The 19859-nt window shown below is 52.2% G+C and overlaps 1 protein-coding gene and 1 long non-coding RNA gene across 6 annotated transcripts in view; one reads left to right on the forward strand and one right to left on the reverse strand.

Moving 5' to 3' along the window:
* BOP1 (BOP1 ribosomal biogenesis factor) overlaps nt 1-11773 on the reverse strand; it is a 117646-nt gene extending 105873 nt beyond the window's left edge. The window contains exons 1-2 of one of the 2 annotated variants that reach the window (XM_048287238.1): nt 11412-11773; nt 4044-4229 (exon numbers count right to left, since the gene is read on the reverse strand). In XM_048287238.1, coding sequence (XP_048143195.1) covers nt 4044-4229; nt 11412-11531 — 306 coding nt within the window. In that variant the 5' untranslated portion in view covers nt 11532-11773. Of the gene's footprint in view, nt 1-4043; nt 4230-8669; nt 8908-11411 lie in introns of those variants that run through there. The other variant, XM_048287239.1, reaches the window with a different exon arrangement.
* A 1865-nt stretch (nt 11774-13638) lies between these two features.
* On the forward strand, nt 13639-15439 carry LOC125317446. 4 transcript variants are annotated; one of them, XR_007200089.1, is made up of 6 exons: nt 13639-13676; nt 13953-14013; nt 14237-14264; nt 14540-14625; nt 14708-14765; nt 15387-15438. It is a non-coding gene; the product is annotated as an uncharacterized LOC125317446 (long non-coding RNA). The 4 variants fall into 4 exon arrangements; XR_007200092.1 differs by lacking the exons at nt 14237-14264; nt 14540-14625; nt 14708-14765 and having other exon boundaries at nt 15387-15439; XR_007200091.1 differs by lacking the exons at nt 14237-14264; nt 14540-14625; nt 14708-14765 and having other exon boundaries at nt 13649-13694; nt 13915-14013; nt 15387-15439.
* Nucleotides 15440-19859: the final 4420 nt, after the last annotated feature.

Raw genomic sequence — 19859 nt, forward strand, 5'->3', positions numbered from 1 at the left:
GAATGGCCCTGGAAAAGTTTGGGAGCTCTGGAAGAAACCCTGGAATAGGGTGGGAGCTCTGGGAATGGCCCTGGAAAAGTCTGGGAGCTCTGGGAAGAGCTTGGAAAAGTCTGGAAGCTGTGGAACAATCCTGGAAAAGTTTGGGAAGAGCCTGGAACAGTTTGGGAGCTCTGGGAAAAGCCCTGGAAAAGTTTGGGAGCTCTGGGAAGAGCCTGGAAAAGTCTGGGAAGAGCCCTGGAAAAGTTTGGGAGCTCTGGGAATGGCCTGGAATTGCTGTGGGAGCTCTGGGAATGGCCCTGGAAAAGTTTGGGAAGAGCCTGGAAAAGTTTGGGAGCTCTGGGAATGGCCCTGGAAAAGTTTGGGAAGAGCCTGGAAAAGTTTGGGAAGAGCCTGGAAAAGCCTGGGAGGTGTGGAACAATCCTGGAAAAGTCTGGGAGCATCCCTGGAGAGCTTTGGGAGCTCTGGGAAGAGCCCTGGAAAAGTTTGGGAGCTGTGGGAACGGCCCTGGAAAAGTTTGGGAAGAGCCTGGAAAAGTCTGGGAAGAGCCTGGAAAAGTTTGGGAGCCTCCCAGGACAGGGCCGGAATGGCTCCAGCAGAATCTGGGAATGTCAGGGAATGTGAGGGAATGTCAGGGAATATCAGGGAATTCCAGGGAATGTGAGGGAATGTCGCCCCTCAGAGCCCGCACCGGGAAGAGCTGGAAAAAACGAAAAACCAGGAACAAATCCCGGCTGGAATTCCTCCGGCTCTGGCAGCTCCAGGATTTCCCTGGATCCCTCGGCTCTTTCCCAAGCGGAATTCCAGGATTGTTCGGGATGGCTCCTGAGGGCCCCCACACCCGAAATCCCTTTTTCCATATGGAAAAGCCACGGCTCCAAGGAGCAGCAGGGAGCCAGCATTCCCAAATTTCCAGCCCTGTACTCAGCATTCCCAAATTTCCAGCCTTGCAATCCAGGATTTCTCCTCTCCACCTGCCCTCAGCTCTGGGATTTCGGGAATGGCAGCAATTCCAGCTCCACAGTGACTTTTTGGGAATTCCAATCCCACGCCAGGGCTTGGGAAGAAATCCGGGATGAAGCCACGGAATTCCTTGTGCTGAGGGAAGGGAGCTCCGGGAGCATCCAGAGCTTCCCAACAGCTCCCGGAATGCCGGGATGCTGCCGGGATTGTTCCAGGGATTCTCTGGGAATTCGCTGGAGGGCGGGAATGGCTTCCCAAGATCCCGAAATTCCATGGGGAAGCCGTTCCCTGGCTCCTGCCCCTGCAGCCTTTATGCCAAGGCCCTCTCCAGCCCCACACAATTCCCTAAAAAACCCTGAAAATTCCCTAAAAAACCCTCAAAATTCCCTAATAAACCCCCTGAAAATTCCCTAAAAAACCCCTGAAAATTGCCTAAAAAACCCCTGAAAATTCCCTAAAAGGACCCCTCAAAATTCCCTTAAAAACCCCTCACAATTCCCTAAAAAAAACCCCTCAAAATTCCCTAAAAAAACCCCTCAAAATTCCCTAAAAAAACCCTCAAAATTCCCTAAAAACCCCCTCCAAATTCCCTAAAAAACGCCTCAAAATTCCCTAAAAACCCCCTCACAATTCCCTAAAAAACTCTGAAAATTCCCTAAAACCCCCCTGAAAATTCCCTAAAAAAACCTGAAAATTCCCTAAAAGGACCCCTCAAAATTCCCTAAAAGGACTCCTAAAAATTCCCAAAAAAACCCTGAAAATTCCCTAATAAACCCCTCAAAGTTCCCTAAAAAAACCCTCAAAATTCCCTAAAAGGACCCCTGAAAATTCCCTAATAAACCCCTGAAAATTCCCTAAAAAAACCCCCTGAAAAATCCCTTAAAAATCCCTCAAAATTCCCTAAAAGGACCCCTAAAAATTCCCTAAAAAAACCCTGAAAATTCCCTAAAAAAACCCTCAAAATTCCCTAAAAGGACCCCTAAAAATTCCCTAAAAAAACCCTGAAAATTTTGGGAATGGCAGCTCTGGGATTTTAGGATTTCGGGAATGGCAGCTCTGGGATTTCGGGAATGGCAGCGCTGGGATTTTGGGATTTTGGGAACGGCAGCTCTGGGAATTCGGGAGCAGGGAACGGCAGCTCTGGGATTTTGGGAATGGCAGCTCTGGGAATTTGGGATTTCGGGAATGGCAGCTCTGGGAATTTGGGAATGGCAGCTCTGGGATTTCGGGAGCAGGGAATGGCAGCTCTGGGATTTCGGGAATGGCAGCTCTGGGAATTTGGGATTTCGGGAATGGCAGCTCTGGGATTTCGGGAATGAAAGCTCTGGGAATTTGGGATTTCGGGAATGGCAGCTCTGGGAATTCTGGAGCAGGGAATGGCTGAGGTGGGAAAAGCCCTGGGAGCCCCCCAGTTCATCCCAATCCCAAATCCACAGGGATGGGAAATCCTGGGAATGGGGATCCCAAATCCCGGCCCTGCTCCCATCCCACCCCCCCAGCGATGGCGATTCCAGCCGGGAATGGCCGCTCCAGCCCGGAATTTCCAGGAATTCCGGCCGTTGCCAGGGGAAACATTCCCGAAAATCCCACCTGGAGCTGCTCCGGGAGAAAGGAGCCTGGAAGAGCAGGACAGGGATAACCCGGAGCAAATCCAGCGGGATGGGGCTGGAGCTCATCCCGGGAATTCCTGCCTGGAAAAGCCCAACTCCAACGGGAAAACCACGGCACAGAAGGAAGCTCCGGGGGGAAAAAAGGGATTGGAGGTGGGACTTGGGGAAATTCCGGGAAAATTCCACGGCGGGGCGAAGGGAAAAGGGGGAATTTTCCCAGGAGAATGCTGGGAATGGTGGCAGAGGCCGGGATCCGCCTGGGGGGGGGGGAGAAATCCCGGGAAAAGGCAGGGAATTCCTGAGAGCTGGGAAAGGGCAGGGAATGGAAAAAACTGGGAATTGCTTCCATCTGAAATAGGGCAGGGATTCCTGAAAGCTGGGAAAAACCCCCGGGGAATTCCTTAAAGCTACGAAATCCAGGGAATTCCTTAAAGCTGGGAAAAAACCTGGGAATTTCTTAAAGCTGGAAAAACCCCCTGGGAATTCCTTAAACCTGGAAAAAACCCTGGGAATTCCTTAAACCTGGAAAAAGGAGCAGGAATTCCTTAAAGCTGGAAAATCCAGGGAATTCCCTAAACCTGGAAAAAAAACCAGGGAATTCCTCAAACCTGGAAAAAGCAGGGAATTCCTTAAAGCTGGAAAACCCCGGGAATTCCTTAAACCTGGGAAAAAGCAGGAAATTCCCTAAACCTGGAAAAAACCCTGGGAATTCCCTAAACCTGGAAAATCCAGAGAATTCCTTAAAGCTGGAAAGAACCCTGGGAATTCCTTAAAGCTGGAAAAAGCAGGGAATTCCTTAAACCTGGAAAGAACCCAGGGAATTCCTTAAACCTGGAAAAAACCCTGGGAATTCCTTAAACCTGGAAAGAACCCAGGGAATTCCCTAAACCTGGAAAAAACCCTGGGAATTCCTTAAATCTGGAAAAAGCAGGGAATTCCTTAAACCTGGAAAGAACCCAGGGAATTCCCTAAACCTGGAAAAAGGGGCAGGAATTCCTTAAACCTGGAAAAAACCCTGGGAATTCCTTAAACCTGGAAAAAGCAGGGAATTCCTTAAACCTGGAAAAAACCCTGGGAATTCCCTAAGCCTGGAAAATCCAGAGAATTCCTTAAAGCTGGAAAGAACCCCGGGAATTCCTTAAACCTGGAAAAAAGAGCAGGAATTCCCTAAACCTGGAAAAAGCAGGGAATTCCTTAAACGTGGAAAAAAGGGGCAGGAATTCCTTAAACCTGCTCCCAGCCCGGGCAGCCCTTTCCAGGGGGATATTCCCAAAAATCCCAGCCCGAGGCCGCTCCCTCTGCTCCTGTCCCTGTTCCCTGCCAGCAGATCCCGCCCTGGATCCCTCCTGGATCCCTTCAATCCCACTTTTCTCCCGGGATCAGCCCCCACCCGGCCTCTCCATTCCCGGATTTTGGGAGGCCAGAGAACGCCAGGAATCTCCGGGAGCCTGGGATCACAGGCACGGTCCTTACCTGGGGCTGGGGGGCCGAGGGGCTTCCAGGGGCTTCTTCCTCCTCCTCTTCCTCCTCTTCCTCCTCCTCCTCCTCCACTTCCTCCTCATTCCCGGAGGATTCACTGTCACTTCCCGAATCCTCCAGCCCGGAATAAACGCTTTCCTCGCTCTCTGACAGCTCCTCGCTGCCTCCGGGGGGGCTGGGCTGGAAGGGAAAGCACAGCGGGGTCACAGCGGGGAAGGGGCACAAAAAGGGGGACCCCCAAACCACGGCAGGGCCACACGAACCAACACAGACACCCCCACGGAGCTGGGACCCCCCTCAGGACCAGGAGGACACCCCCTCCCCATTGCTGGGTCCCCACACACCAGGACAGGGCCGGGTTCCCCCCTCAGGAACCCAAACTCCTCCATATTAGGGGTTTTTCCCCTCACAACAAGGCCAGAACCCCCCTCACTGCCGGGTTCAGCCTCACAGAGACCAGGCTGGAGCCCCCTCCCCATTGCTGGGTCCCCCTCACCAGGACAGGGCCGGGTTCCCCCTCAGGAGACCAAACCTCCCCTCACTGTTGGGTTTCCCCCTCACAGAGACCAGGCTGGACCCCCCCCATTACTGGGTCCCCCCTCAGAAACCCAAACTCCTCCATATTACGGGTTTTTTCCCTCACAACAAGGCCAGAACCCCCCTCACTGCCGGGTTCCCCCTCACAGAGACCAGGCTGGACCCCTCTCCATTGCCGGGTCCCCCTCACCAGGACAGGGCCGGGTTCTCCCCTCAGGAACCCAAACTCCTCCATATCAAGGGTTTTCCCCCTCAGGAACCCAAACCTCCCCTCACTGCCGGGTTCTCCCTCACAGAGACCAGGCTGGAGCCCCCTCCCCATTGCTGGGTCCCCCTCACCAGGACAGGGCCGGGTTCCCCCCTCAGGAACCCAAACTCCTCCATATCAAGGGTTTTCCCCCTCAGGAACCCAAACCTCCCCTCACTGCCGGGTTTCCCCCTCACAGAGACCAGGCTGGACCCCCCCATTACTGGGTCCCCCCTCAGGAACCCAAACTCCTCCATATTATGGGTTTTTCCCCTCACAACAAGGCCAGAACCCCCTCACTGCTGGGTTCCCCCTCACAGAGACCAGGTTGGACCCCACTCCATTCTTGGGTCCCCACACACCAGGACAGGGCCGGGTTCCCCCTCAGGAACCCAAACTCCTCCATATTAGGGGGTTTTTCCCTCACAACAAGGCCAGAACCCCCCTCACTGCCGGGTTCTCCCTCACAGAGACCAGGCTGGAGCCCCCTCTCCATTGCCGGGTCCCCCTCACCACGACAGGGCCGGGTTCCCCCCTCAGGAACCCAAACTCCTCCATATTAAGGGTTTTCCCCCTCAGGAACCCAAACCTCCCCTCACTGCCGGGTTTCCCCCTCACAGAGACCAGGCTGGACCCCCCCATTACTGGGTCCCCCCTCAGGAACCCAGACTCCTCCATATTATGGGTTTTTTCCCTCACAACAAGGCCAGAAGCCCCTCACTGCTGGGTTCCCCCTCACAGAGACCAGGCTGGACCCCCCTCCATTCTTGGGTCCCCACACACCAGGACAGGGCCGGGTTCCCCCTCAGGAACCCAAACTCCTCCATATTAGGGGTTTTTCCCCTCACGACAAGGCCAGAACCCCCCTCACTGCCGGGTTCAGCCTCACAGAGACCAGGCTGGAGCCCCCTCCCCATTGCTGGGTCCCCCTCACCAGGACAGGGCCGGGTTCCCCCTCAGGAACCCAAACTCCTCCATATTACGGGTTTTCCCCCCTCAGGAACCCAAACTCCTCCATATTATGGGTTTTCCCCCCTCAGGAACCCAAACTCCTCCATATTGAGGGTTTTTCCCCTCAGGACAAGGCCAGATCCCCCTCACTGTTGGGTTTCCCCCTCACAGAGACCAGGCTGGACCCCCCCCATTACTGGGTCCCCCCTCACGAACCCAAACTCCTCCATATTATGGGGTTTTTCCCTCAGGACAAGGCCAGAACCCCCCTCACTGCTGGGTTCACCCTCACAGAGACCAGACTGGACCCCCCCATTACTGGGTTCCCCCTCAGGAACCCAAACTCCTCCATATTAGGGGTTTTTCCCCTCACAACAAGGCCAGAACCCCCTCACTGCTGGGTTCTCCCTCACAGAGACCAGGCTGGACCCCCCCCCCCCCCCCCATTACTGGGTCCCCCCTCAGAAACCCAAACTCCTCCATATTGAGGGTTTTTCCCCTCAGGACAAGGCCAGATCCCCCTCACTGCTGGGTTTCCCCCTCACAGAGACCAGGCTGGACCCCCCTCCATTGCCGGGTGCCCCCTCACCAGGACAGGGCCGGGTTCCCCCCTCAGGAGACCAAACCTCCCCTCACTGCCGGGTTTCCCCCTCACAGAGACCAGACTGGACCCCCCCCATTACTGGGTCCCCCCTCAGAAACCCAAACTCCTCCATATTATGGGGTTTTTCCCTCAGGACAAGGCCAGAACCCCCCTCACTGCTGGGTTCACCCTCACAGAGACCAGGCTGGACCCCCCCCATTACTGGGTTCCCCCTCAGGAACCCAAACTCCTCCATATTGAGGGTTTTTCCCCTCAGGACAAGGCCAGGACCCCCTCATTGCCGGGTTCTCCCTCACAGAGACCAGGCTGGACCCCCCTCCATTGCCGGGTGCCCCCTCACCAGGACAGGGCCAGGTTCCCCCCTCAGGAACCCAAACTCCTCCATATTACGGGTTTTCCCCCCTCAGGAACCCAAACTCCTCCATATTGAGGGTTTTTCCCCTCACAACAAGGCCAGAACCCCCTCACTGCTGGGTTCCCCCTCACAGAGACCAGGTTGGACCCCCCTCCATTCTTGGGTCCCCACACACCAGGACAGGGCCGGGTTTCCCCCTCAGGAACCCAAACTCCTCCATATTAGGGGTTTTTCCCCTCACAACAAGGCCAGAACCCCCCTCACTGCCGGGTTCAGCCTCACAGAGACCAGGCTGGACCCCCCCCCCTCCATTCCTGGATCCCCGTACACCAGGACAGGGCCGGGTTCCCCCTCAGGAACCCAAACTCCTCCATATTATGGGTTTTTCCCTCACAACAAGGCCAGAACCCCCCTCACTGCCGGGTTCTCCCTCACAGAGACCAGGCTGGAGCCCCCTCTCCATTGCCGGGTCCCCCTCACCACGACAGGGCCGGGTTCCCCCCTCAGGAACCCAAACTCCTCCATATTAAGGGTTTTCCCCCTCAGGAACCCAAACCTCCCCTCACTGCCGGGTTTCCCCCTCACAGAGACCAGGCTGGACCCCCCCATTACTGGGTCCCCCCTCAGGAACCCAGACTCCTCCATATTATGGGTTTTTCCCCTCACAACAAGGCCAGAAGCCCCTCACTGCTGGGTTCCCCCTCACAGAGACCAGGCTGGACCCCCCTCCATTCTTGGGTCCCCACACACCAGGACAGGGCCGGGTTCCCCCTCAGGAACCCAAACTCCTCCATATTAGGGGTTTTTCCCCTCACGACAAGGCCAGAACCCCCCTCACTGCCGGGTTCAGCCTCACAGAGACCAGGCTGGACCCCCCCCCCCTCCATTCCTGGATCCCCGTACACCAGGACAGGGCCGGGTTCCCCCTCAGAAACCCAAACTCCTCCATATTAGGGGTTTTTCCCCTCACGACAAGGCCAGAACCCCCCTCACTGCCGGGTTCCCCCTCACAGAGACCAGGCTGGACCCCCCCCCCATTACTGGGTTCCCCCTCAGGAACCCAAACTCCTCCATATTGAGGGTTTTTCCCCTCAGGACAAGGCCAGGACCCCCTCATTGCCGGGTTCCCCCTCACAGAGACCAGGCTGGACCCCCCTCCATTCTTGGGTCCCCACACACCAGAACAGGGTTGGGTTCCCCCCTCAGGAACCCAAACTCCTCCATATTATGGGTTTTTCCCCTCAGGAACCCAAACCTCCCCTCACTGTTGGGTTTCCCCCTCACAGAGACCAGGCTGGACCCCCTCCCCATTGCTGGGTTCCCCCTCAAGAACCCAAACTCCTCCATATTATGGGTTTTCCCCATCAGGAACCCAAACTCCTCCATATTAGGGGTTTTTCCCCTCAGGAACCCAAACTCCTCCATATTAGGGGTTTTTCCCCTCACGACAAGGCCAGAACCCCCCTCACTGCCGGGTTCTCCCTCACAGAGACCAGGCTGGACCCCCCCCATTACTGGGTTCCCCCTCAAGAACCCAAACTCCTCCATATTATGGGTTTTCCCCATCAGGAACCCAAACTCCTCCATATTATGGGTTTTTTCCCTCAGGACAAGGCCAGAACCCCCCTCATTGCCGGGATCCCCCTCACCGACACCAGGCCGGACCCCTCACTGCCGGGTCCCCCCCTCAGGAGGCCAAATCCCCTCTCACTGCCGGGTCCCCCTTAGGACAAGCCCAAACCCCCCTCACAGCCGGTTTCCCCCTGACGGGGACCAGGCCGGACGCCCTCCCAAATCCCGGTCCCCCCTCACCGGGACCAGCCCAGCCCCCTGCCCGTTGCCACGGCAATCCCGTGAGTGTCCCCCTCGCTCCCCGTTGCCATGACAACCCCCTGCGTGTGTCCCCCTCCCCGGTCACCCCCGGACCTGCTCCATGCTGGCGGCTCCGCGTGCGCCGCCGAACACGTGGGCGCGGGTCAGAGGTGCGGCCACGCCCCCGCCCACCGCTCTTCCGCCTTCCCCGCGCCGCTACCGACGGCGGGAATGCCGCTCCTGAGGAGGGCACGATAACGGGAACGAGAAAAGATAACGGGAACGATAACGGGAAGCGGGAACGATAATGGGAAGGGAGAGGCGCGGCGGGAAAGCGCAAAAGCCGAGCGCGCATGCGCAGGAGCGGCCGCGCCGCCGGACGCGCGCATGCGCGCTGCGGCAGCGGCGCCAAACGCAGCGTGAGCGGCACCGAGGGGGCGTGGCTTGAGAAAGGGGGCGTGTCCTGAGAAAGGGGGCGTGTCCTGAGGAAGGGGGCGTGGCCTGCGATCGTTGTCCGCAATGGGAAAGGGGCGTGGTCAGGAAAAAGGGGCGGGGCTACGCCTTTGGGGGCGTGACCCTGGGAGAGCCACGCCCAGGGATCGCCAAAAATGCCCAGAGGGTAGCCAGGTGTGAGGGGGCGTGTCCCTGTGGGCAGGAGGCGTGGCCAGGTGTGAGGGGGCGTGTCCCTGTGGGCAGGAGGCGTGGCCAGGTGTCAGGGGGCGTGTCCCTGTGGGCAGGAGGCGTGGCCAGGTGTCAGGGGGCGTGTCCTCACCCTAAAGCCCTTATCAGAGACCAGGCTGGGCGTGGCCACCGTGCGGGGGGCGTGGTTATCGCATAAGGGGCGTGTCCTCGCACTGAAGCCCTTATCAGAGATGGGGCTGGGCGTGGTTATCGCGCAAAGGGGGCGTGGCTATCTCACAAAAGGGGCGTGGTTCTCTCACAAAGGGGGCGTGGTTCTCTCACACGGGGGCGTGGCTGTCTCACAAAGGGGCGTGGTTCTCTCACAAAGGGGGCGTGGTTCTCTCACAAAGGGGGCGTGGCTGTCTCACAAAGGGGCGTGGTTCTCTCACAAAAGGGGCGTGGTTCTCTCACAAAAGGGGCGTGGTTCTCTCACAAAAGGGGCGTGGTTCTCTCACACAGGGACTTGTCCATCTCACAAAAGGGGCGTGGTTCTCTCACAAAGGGGGCGTGGCTCTCTCACACAGGGGCGTGGCTATCTCACACAGGGGCGTGGTTCTCTCACAAAAGGGGCGTGGTTCTCTCACAAAAGGGGCGTGGTTCTCTCACACAGGGGCGTGGTTCTCTCACAAAGGGGGCGTGGTTCTCTCACAAAGGGGCGTGGTTCTCTCACACAGGGACGTGTCCATCTCACAAAAGGGGCGTGGTTCTCTCACAAAAGGGGCGTGGTTCTCTCACACAGGGACGTGTCCATCTCACAAAAGGGGCGTGGTTCTCTCACAAAAGGGGCGTGGTTCTCTCACACAGGGACGTGTCCATCTCACAAAAGGGGCGTGGTTCTCTCACAAAAGAGGCGTGGTTCTCTCACACAGGGACGTGTCCATCTCACAAAAGGGGCGTGGTTCTCTCACACAGGGGCGTGTCCATCTCACAAAAGGGGCGTGGTTCTCTCACACAGGGACATGTCCATCTCACAAAAGGGGCGTGGTTCTCTCACAAAAGGGGCGTGGTTCTCTCACACAGGGACGTGTCCATCTCACAAAAGGGGCGTGGTTCTCTCACAAAAGAGGCGTGGTTCTCTCACACAGGGGCGTGTCCATCTCACAAAAGGGGCGTGGTTCTCTCACACAGGGGCGTGTCCATCTCACACAGGGGCGTGGTTCTCTCACAAAAGGGGCGTGGTTCTCTCACAAAGGGGGCGTGGTTCTCTCACACAGGGGCGTGGTTCTCTCACAAAAGGGGCGTGGTTCTCTCACACAGGGACGTGTCCATCTCACAAAAGGGGCGTGGTTCTCTCACAAAAGAGGCGTGGTTCTCTCACACAGGGACGTGTCCATCTCACAAAAGGGGCGTGGTTCTCTCACACAGGGGCGTGTCCATCTCACAAAAGGGGCGTGGTTCTCTCACACAGGGACATGTCCATCTCACAAAAGGGGCGTGGTTCTCTCACAAAAGGGGCGTGGTTCTCTCACACAGGGACGTGTCCATCTCACAAAAGGGGCGTGGTTCTCTCACAAAAGAGGCGTGGTTCTCTCACACAGGGGCGTGTCCATCTCACAAAAGGGGCGTGGTTCTCTCACACAGGGGCGTGTCCATCTCACACAGGGGCGTGGTTCTCTCACAAAAGGGGCGTGGTTCTCTCACAAAGGGGGCGTGGTTCTCTCACACAGGGGCGTGGTTCTCTCACAAAAGGGGCGTGGTTCTCTCACACAGGGACGTGTCCATCTCACAAAAGGGGCGTGGTTCTCTCACAAAGGGGGCGTGGTTCTCTCACACAGGGACGTGTCCATCTCACAAAAGGGGCGTGGTTCTCTCACACAGGGACGTGTCCATCTCACAAAAGGGGCGTGTCCTCGCCCCAAAGCCCCGCCCCTCCCGCCCCCACCGCGCAGTGGGCGTGTCCCGCGCCCTGCGGGCGTGGCCGCGCATGCGCCGCGCGCCTCCCCCTCACACCGCCCCCCCCCAAGATGGCGGCGGCCATGCCGCGCCCCGCCGCTGCGGCCGCTCCCGCCGCTCCCGGCCCTTCCCGCCCTTTTTAACCCCCCCTCGCTCCCTCCCGGGGTCCCCCCGAGCCCTTCCCGCCTCCGCCGTGAGGGCCACGGCCATGGACGGGCCCGGAGCGGCGGCGGCGGCAGCGGGCGCGGGGCCCGGCGCCAGCAACGTGCCCGCTTTCCTCACCAAGCTCTGGACGCTGGTGGAGGATCCCGACACCGACGCCTTGATCTGCTGGAGCCCGGTGAGTCCTCGGGAATGCGGGGAGGATTCCTGGGAATGCCGGCGGGAAGAATTCCCGGCCATCCGCGGTGGAGAAGTGGGGGCCCGGCCCGGCTGAGGGCGAACGGCCGCGGCCTGTCCCGGGCGCCGCTGCTGAGGCCCAGGCGGTTCGTGAGGTGATTCCCGATAAAATCGTGCTTTTTTCCTGCTTTTTTCCTGCTTTTTCCCGTTTTTCCCGGAGCGGGAATGTGGGAGATGAGGAGGGAAATGAAAACGTAAACACGGCGGGCATGGTTGGGGCGACCTTTGGAGCAGCGGGAGCCGGGAAGGCGCGGCTAATTAGGGAATAACGAGGGCATAATTTGGGGTTTGTGGGAAGGCCGGGAGAAATTCTGGGATGCGGAGAGGCTGGGAATGAGCTGGGAATGTGCAGGGGGAGCAGCGGAATTCCAGGAGAGCCCCGAGCCCCTTCCAGGGCCTTTTCCAGAGGTTTTTCCAGCACAGCTGGAGAGGGGCTCGGCATAAAGGCTGCAGGGGCAGGAGCCTGGGGGGGTTTTAGGGAATTCTGAGGGGTTTTTTAGGGAATTTTGAGGGGTTTTTTAGGGAATTTTGAGGGGTTTTTAGGGAATTTTGAGGGGTTTTTAGGGAATTTTCAGGGTCTTTTTTAGGCAGTTTTGGGGGGTTTATTAGGGACTTTTGAGGGGTCCTTTTAGGGAATTTTCAGGGTCTTTTTAGGGAATTTTGAGGGGTTCTTTTAGGGAATTTTCAGGGTCTTTTTTTTAGGGAATTTGGAGGGTGTTTTTAGGGAATTTTCAGGGTTTTTTTAGGGAATTTGGAGGGGTTTATTAGGGAATTTTTAGGGGTCTTTTTAGGGAAGTTTGAGGGATCCTTTTAGGGAATTTTGAGGGGCTTTTTAGGGAATTTTCAGGGGTCCTTTTAGGGAATTTTGAGGGTTTTTTTAGGAAATTTTGAGGGGCTTATTAGGGAATTTTTAGGGGTCCTTTTAGGGAATTTTGAGGGGGGTTATTAGGAAATTTTCAGGGGTCCTTTTAGGGAATTTTCAGGGTCTTTTTTAGGGAATTTTGAGGGGTCCTTTTAGGGAAATTTCAGGGGTTTTTTTAGGGAATTTTCAGGGTCTTTTTTAGGGAATTTTGAGGGGTCATTTTAGGGAATTTTCAGGGTTTTTTAGGGAATTTTGAGGGTCTTTTTAGGGAATTTTGAGGGGTTTTTTATGGAATTTTCAGGGGGGTTATTAGGAAATTTTCAGGGGTCCTTTTAGAGAATTTTCAGGGGTCCTTTTAGGGAATTTTGAGGGGTCCTTAGGGAATTTTCAGGGGTTTTTAAGGGAATTTTGAGGGGTCCTTTTAGGGAATTTTGAGGGGCTTTTTAGGGAATTTTGACAGTCTTTTTAGGCAATTTTCAGGGTCTTTTTTAGGGAGTTTTGAGGGGTTTATTAGGGAATTTTGAGGGGTCCTTTTAGGGAATTTTCAGGGTTTTTTAGGGAATTTTGAGGGGCTGGAGAGGGCCTTGGCATAAAGGCTGCAGGGGCAGGAGCCAGGGAACGGCTTCCCCATGGAATTTCGGGACCTTGGGAAGCCATTCCCGCCCTCCAGCGAATTCCCAGAAAATCCCTGGAGCATCCCAGGATTCCGGGATCCACCCCGTGGGAATGGGATCATCCCGAAATCCCTTCCCAAGCATTCCATGGGAAGCCCTGAGGGCTCCGGGATCGCCCGGGAATCTCCCTTTGGAAAAAGCTGGAAAAGCCTCGGGAAACCCCTGAGGATTTCTGGGATTCGGGAATGCCGGAAGAGGGAAAAAAAAAAAACACCGGGAATTCCTGGAATTCCCAACTCTCCCAGAGCCCCTTTGAGCCTCTGGAATGAGCTCGGAGCGTTAATTGGGATTAGCAATTAACGGCCGGGAATTCCCAGCTCAGGGAGCGAGGAGGGGGGAAAAAAACTCCTGGAATAACGTTGGGAATTCCTGGAAAATCCCATTTCCCACGGAGCTCTCCCAGGGTAGGACCAAGGGGGGGTTTTTTTTTTTTGCCCCTCAGCCGCTGGAATTTCACATCCCAAAAAAAAAAAAAAAAAAAGAAAAAGAAAAAAAAGTAGGGATTGTTCCCTGGGTTTTGTTGGGATTTGGGAATTCCTGGGGGGTTTTTTAAGGTTTAAGGGAATTCCCAGGGTTTTTTCCAGGTTTAGGGAATTCCTGCCCCTTTTTTAGGTTTAAGGAATTCCCGGGGTTTTCTAGATTTGAGGAATTCCTGCCCTTTTCCAGCTTTAAGGACTTCCCGGGTTTTTCCAGCTTTGAGGAATTCCCGGGGTTTTTCCAGGTTTAAGGAATTCCCTGCTTTTTCCAGCTTTAAGGAATTCCTGCCCCGTTTTTAGATTTAAGGAATTCCCTGCTTTTTCCAGGTTTGAGGAATTCCCTGGGTTTTTTTCCGGCTTTAAGGAATTCCCAGGGTTTTTCCAGCTTTAAGATATTCCCGGGTTTTTCCAGCTTTAAGGAATTTCTGCCCCTTTTTCCACGTTTAAGGAATTCCCAGGGTTTCTTTTTCCAGGTTTAAGGAATTCCCAGGGTTTTTTCCAGGTTTAGGGAATTCCTGCCCCTTTTGTAGATTTAAGGAATTCCCTGGATTTTCTAGATTTGAGGAATTCCTGCCCTTTTCCAGCTTTAAAGAATTCCTGGGGTTTTTGCAGCTTTAAGGAATTCCCGGGGTTTTTCCAGGTTTAAGGAATTCCCTGCTTTTTCCAGCTTTAAGGAATTCCCAGGGTTTTTTCCAGCTTTAAGGAATTCCTGCCCCTTTTTTAGGTTTAAGGAATTCCCTGGATTTTCTAGATTTGAGGAATTCCTGCCCTTTTCCAGCTTTAAAGAACTCCTGGGGTTTTTGCAGCTTTAAGAAATTCCCGGGGTTTTTTCCAGGTTTAAGGAATTCCCTGCTTTTTCCAGCTTTAAGGAATTCCTGCCCCTTTTGTAGATTTAAGGAATTCCTTGGATTTTCTAGATTTGAGGAATTCCTGCCCTTTTCCAGCTTTAACGAATTCCCGGGTTTTTTCCAGGTTTAAGGAATTCCCTGCTTTTTCCAGCTTTAAGGAATTCCTGCCCCTTTTTCCAGGTTTAAGGAATTCCCAGGGTTTTTTCCAGCTTTAAGGAATTCCTGCCCCTTTTTTAGGTTTAAGGAATTCCCTGGATTTTCTAGATTTGAGGAATTCCTGCCCTTTTCCAGCTTTAAAGAATTCCTGGGGTTTTTGCAGCTTTAAGGAATTCCCAGGGTTTTTTCCAGCTTTAAGGAATTCCTGCCCCTTTTTCCAAGTTTGAGGAATTCCCTGGGTTTTTTTCCAGCTTTGAGGAATTCCCTGGATTTTCCAGGTTTAGGGAATTCCTGCTGCTTTTTCCAGCTGTAAGGAATTCCCTCGGTTTTCCAGGTTTAAGGAATTCTTGCCCCTTTTTTTAGCTTTAAGGAATTCCCGGGGTTTTTTCCAGCTTTAAGGAATTCCTTGGGTCTTTCCAGCTTTGAGGAATTCCCGGCTTTTTCCAGCTTTAGGGAATTCCTGCCCCTTTTTCCAGCTTTAAGGAATTCCCAGGTTTTTTTTCCAGCTTTAAGGAATTCCCCGGGATTTTCCAGATTTAGGGAATTCCTGCCCCTTTTTAGATTTAAGGCATTCCCTGGATTTTGCAGCTTTAAGGAATTCCCAGGTTTTTTTCCAGCTTTAAGAAATTCCCGGGTTTTTTCCCAGCTTTAAGGAATTCCCTGGATTTCCCAGCTTTAAGGAATTCCCAGTTTTTTTTCCAGCTTTAAGAAATTCCTTGGATTTTCCAGCTTTAAGGAATTCGGGTTTTTTCCAGGTTTAAGAAATTCCCGGGTTTTTTCCCAGCTTTAAGGAATTCCCTGGATTTCGTAGCTTTAAGGAATTCCCAGGGGGTTTTTCCCAGCTTTCAGGAATCCCTGCCCTATTTCAGATGGAAGCAATTCCCAGTTTTTTCCATTCCCTGCCCTTTCCCAGCTCTCAGGAATTCCCTGCCTTTTCCCGGGATTTCTCCCCCCCCCCCAGGCGGATCCCGGCCTCTGCCACCATTCCCAGCATTCCCCTGGGAAAATTCCCCCTTTTTCCCTTCGCCCCGCCGTGGAATTTTCCCGGAATTTCCCCAACCCACCTCCAATCCCTTTTTTCCCCCCCGGAGCTTCCTTCTGTGCCGTGGTTTTCCCGTTGGAGTTGGGCTTTTCCAGGCAGGAATTCCCGGGATGAGCTCCAGCCCCATCCCGCTGGAATTTGCTCCGGGTTATCCCTGTCCTGCTCTTCCAGGCTCCTTTCTCCCGGGGCAGCTCCAGGTGGGATTTTCGGGAATGTTTCCCCTGGCAACGGCCGGAATTCCTGGAAATTCCGGGCTGGAGCGGCCATTCCCGGCTGGAATCGCCATCGCTGGGGGGGTGGGATGGGAGCAGGGCCGGGATTTGGGATCCCCATTCCCAGGATTTCCCATCCCTGTGGAATTTGGGATTTGGGATCAGGGCCGGGGTTTGGGATTTTGGGGAATTTTTGGGGGTTTTTGGGGCAATTTTGGGGATTTTTGGGGGCATTTTTTGGATTTTTTTGGGATTTCCCATCGCTGTGGATTTGGGATGGGCTCAGGGCTGAATTTGGGGATCCCCATTCCCAGGATTTTGGATTTTGGAGATTTTTGGGGATTTTTTTGGGGGATTTTTTTGGGAATTTTGGGGATTTTGGGGGATTTTTTTGGGATTTCCCATCGCTGTGGATTTGGGATGGGAGCAGGGCCGGGATTTGGGATCCCCATTCCCAGGATTTCCCATCCCTGTGGATTTGGGATGGGATCGGGCCGGGGTTTGGGATTTTTGGGGGTTTCCCATAAATCCCTTTTCCCATAAATCCCTTTATTCCGCACAGATCCCTTTTCCCTTAAATCCCTTTTTCCCCCACAAATCCCTTTTTTTCCCCATAAATCCATTTTTCCCTTAAATCCCGTTTCCCGTAAATCCTTTTTCCCCCAAATCCCTTTTTTCCCCTTAAATCCCTTTTTTCCCCCCAATCCCTTTTTTTTCCCATAAATCCCTTTTTTCCCACAAATCTCTTTTCCCAAAGATCCCTTTCCCCATAAATCCCTTTTTTCCCCATAAATCCTTTTTTTCTCTTTAAATCCCCCTTTTTCCCCTTAAATCTCCCTTTTCCCATAAATCCCCTTTTTTCCCCTTAAATCCCCGTTTTTTCCCTTTAATCCCTTTATTCCCATCAACCCCTTTTCCCTTAAATCCCTTTTCCCACCGATCCCTTTTTCCCTTAAATCCCGTTTCCCATAAATCCTTTTTCCCCCAAATCCCTTTTTTCCCAAAGATCCCTTTCCCCTTAAATCCCATTTTTCCCCTTAAATCCATTTTTCCCCTTAAATCCCTTTTTTCCCCCCAAATCCCTTTTTTCCCCCCAAATCCCTTTTTTTTCCCACAAATCCCTTTTCCCTTAAATCCTTTTCCCCATAGATCCTTTTTCCCAAAGATCCCTTTCCCCATAAATCCCTTTTTTCCCCATAAATCCTTTTTTTCTCTTTAAATCCCCCTTTTTCCCCTTAAATCTCCCTTTTCCCTTAAATTCCCCTTTTTCCCCTTAAATCCCCGTTTTTTCCCTTTAATCCCTTTATTCCCATCAACCCCTTTTCCCTTAAATCCCTTTTCCCACCGATCCCTTTTTCCCTTAAATCCCGTTTCCCATAAATCCTTTTTCCCCCAAATCCCTTTTTTCCCAAAGATCCCTTTTCCCTTAAATCCCCTTTTTCCCCTTAAATCCCCTTTTTCCCCTTAAATCCCCTTTTTCCCCTTAAATCCCTTTTTCCCCTTAAATCCCTTTTTTCCCACAAATCCCTTTCCCCACAGATCCTTTTTCCCAAAGATCCCTTTCCCCATAAATCCCTTTTTTCCCCATAAATCCTTTTTTTCTCTTTAAATCCCCCTTTTTCCCCTTAAATCTCCCTTTTCCCATAAATCCCCTTTTTTCCCCTTAAATCCCCGTTTTTTCCCTTTAATCCCTTTATTCCCATCAACCCCTTTTCCCTTAAATCCCTTTTCCCACCGATCCCTTTTTCCCTTAAATCCCGTTTCCCATAAATCCTTTTTCCCCCAAATCCCTTTTTTCCCAAAGATCCCTTTCCCCTTAAATCCCATTTTTCCCCTTAAATCCCATTTTTCCCCTTAAATCCCATTTTTCCCCTTAAATCCCTTTTTTCCCCCCAAATCCCTTTTTTCCCCCCAAATCCCTTTTTTTCCCACAAATCCCTTTTCCCTTAAATCCTTTTCCCCACAGATCCTTTTTCCCAAAGATCCCTTTCCCCATAAATCCCTTTTTTCCCCATAAATCCTTTTTTTCTCTTTAAATCCCCCTTTTTCCCCTTAAATCTCCCTTTCCCCTTAAATTCCCCTTTTTCCCCTTAAATCCCCGTTTTTTCCCTTTAATCCCTTTATTCCCATCAACCCCTTTTCCCTTAAATCCCTTTTCCCACTGATCCCTTTTTCCCTTAAATCCCGTTTCCCATAAATCCTTTTTCCCCCAAATCCCTTTTTTCCCAAAGATCCCTTTTCCCTTAAATCCCATTTTTCCCCTTAAATCCCATTTTTCCCCTTAAATCCCCTTTTTCCCCTTAAATCCCCTTTTTCCCCTTAAATCCCCTTTTTCCCCCCAAATCCCTTTTCCCTTAAATCCTTTTCCCCACAGATCCTTTTTCCCAAAGATCCCTTTCCCCATAAATCCCTTTTTTCCCCATAAATCCTTTTTTTCTCTTTAAATCCCCCTTTTTCCCCTTAAATCTCCCTTTCCCCTTAAATTCCCCTTTTTCCCCTTAAATCCCTGTGTTTTCCCTTTAATCCCTTTATTCCCATCAACCCCTTTTCCCTTAAATCCCTTTTCCCACCGATCCCTTTTTTCCCTTAAATCCCGTTTCCCATAAATCCTTTTTCCCCCAAATCCCTTTTTTCCCAAAGATCCCTTTTCCCTTAAATCTCATTTTTTCCCTTAAATCCCATTTTTTCCCTTAAATCCCTTTTTTCCCATAAATCCATTTTTTTTCCACAGATCCCTTTTTTCCCCCAATCCCTTTTCCCCACAGATCCTTTTTCCCAAAGATCCCTTTTTCCCCACAAATCCTTTCTTTAAATCCCTTTTTCCCCATAAATCCCTTTTCCCACAAATCTCTTTTTCCCCTTAAATGCCTTCTTTCCCTTAAATATCTTTTCTTCCCACAAATCCCTTTTTTTCCCTTAAATCCCTTTTTTTCCTTTAAATCCCTTGATTCCCCACAAAATCCCTTTTTTCCAATGATCCCTTTTTCCCCTTAAATCCATTTTTCCCCTTAAATCCATTTTTCCCCTTAAATCCCTTTTTTCCCCTTAAATTCCTTTTCCCAATGATCCTTTTTTTCCCAATGATCCTTTTTTTCCCCTTAAATCCCTTTATTCCCACAGATCCCTTTTTCCTTAAATCTTTTTTCCCACAGATCCCGTTTCCCATAAATCCCGTTTCCCATAAATCCCTTTATTCCGCACAGATCCCTTTTCCCTTAAATCCCTTTTTTCCCCACAAATCCCTTTATTCCCTTAAATCCCTCTTCCCCTTAAATCCCATTCCCCACAGATCCCTTTTCCTTAAATCCTTTTTCCCAAAGATCCCTTTTCCCACAAATCCCATTTTTTCCCTTAAATCCCTTTATTCCCATCAATCCCTTTTTCCCCATCAATCCTTTTTCCCCCCATAAATCCCTTTTCCCCACAAATCCCTTTTTTTCCCCCAATCCCTTTTTTCCCCCCAAATCCCTTTTTTTCCCCCCAAATCTCTTTTCCTTAAATCCCATTTTTTCCCTTAAATCTCTTTTTTCCCATAAATCCATTTTTTTTCCACAGATCCCTTTCCCTTAAATCCCTTTTCCCTTAAACCCCTTTTTCCCCCAAATCCCTTTTTTTCCCCTTAAATCCCTTTTTTTCCCCCTCAAATCCCTTTTTTTTCCCCCTTAAATCCCTTTTTTCCCCTTAAATCCCTTTTTTCCCCCCAAATCCCTTTTTTCCCCCCAAATCCCTTTTTTCCCCCCAAATCCCTTTTTTCCCCCCAAATCCCTTTTTCCCTTAAATCCCTTTTTTCCCCCCAAATCCCTTTTTTTCCCTTAAATCCCTTTCCCAAAGATCCCTTTCTCCATAAATCCCTTTTTTCCCCAAAAATCCCTTTTTTCCCCAAAAATCCCTTTTTTCCCCAAAAATCCCTTTTCCCAATGATCCCTTTTTTCCCCACAAATCCTTTTTTCCCCACAAATCCTTTTTTCCCCTTAAATCCCTTTTTTCCCACAGATCCCTTTCTTTTCCCCAATGATCCCTTTTTTCCCCACAAATCCCTTTTTTCCCCCACAGATCCCTTT

The sequence above is a fragment of the Corvus hawaiiensis genome, chromosome 26, assembly GCF_020740725.1.
Source record: "Corvus hawaiiensis isolate bCorHaw1 chromosome 26, bCorHaw1.pri.cur, whole genome shotgun sequence".
In the NCBI taxonomy this organism is placed as follows: Eukaryota; Metazoa; Chordata; class Aves; order Passeriformes; family Corvidae; genus Corvus; species Corvus hawaiiensis.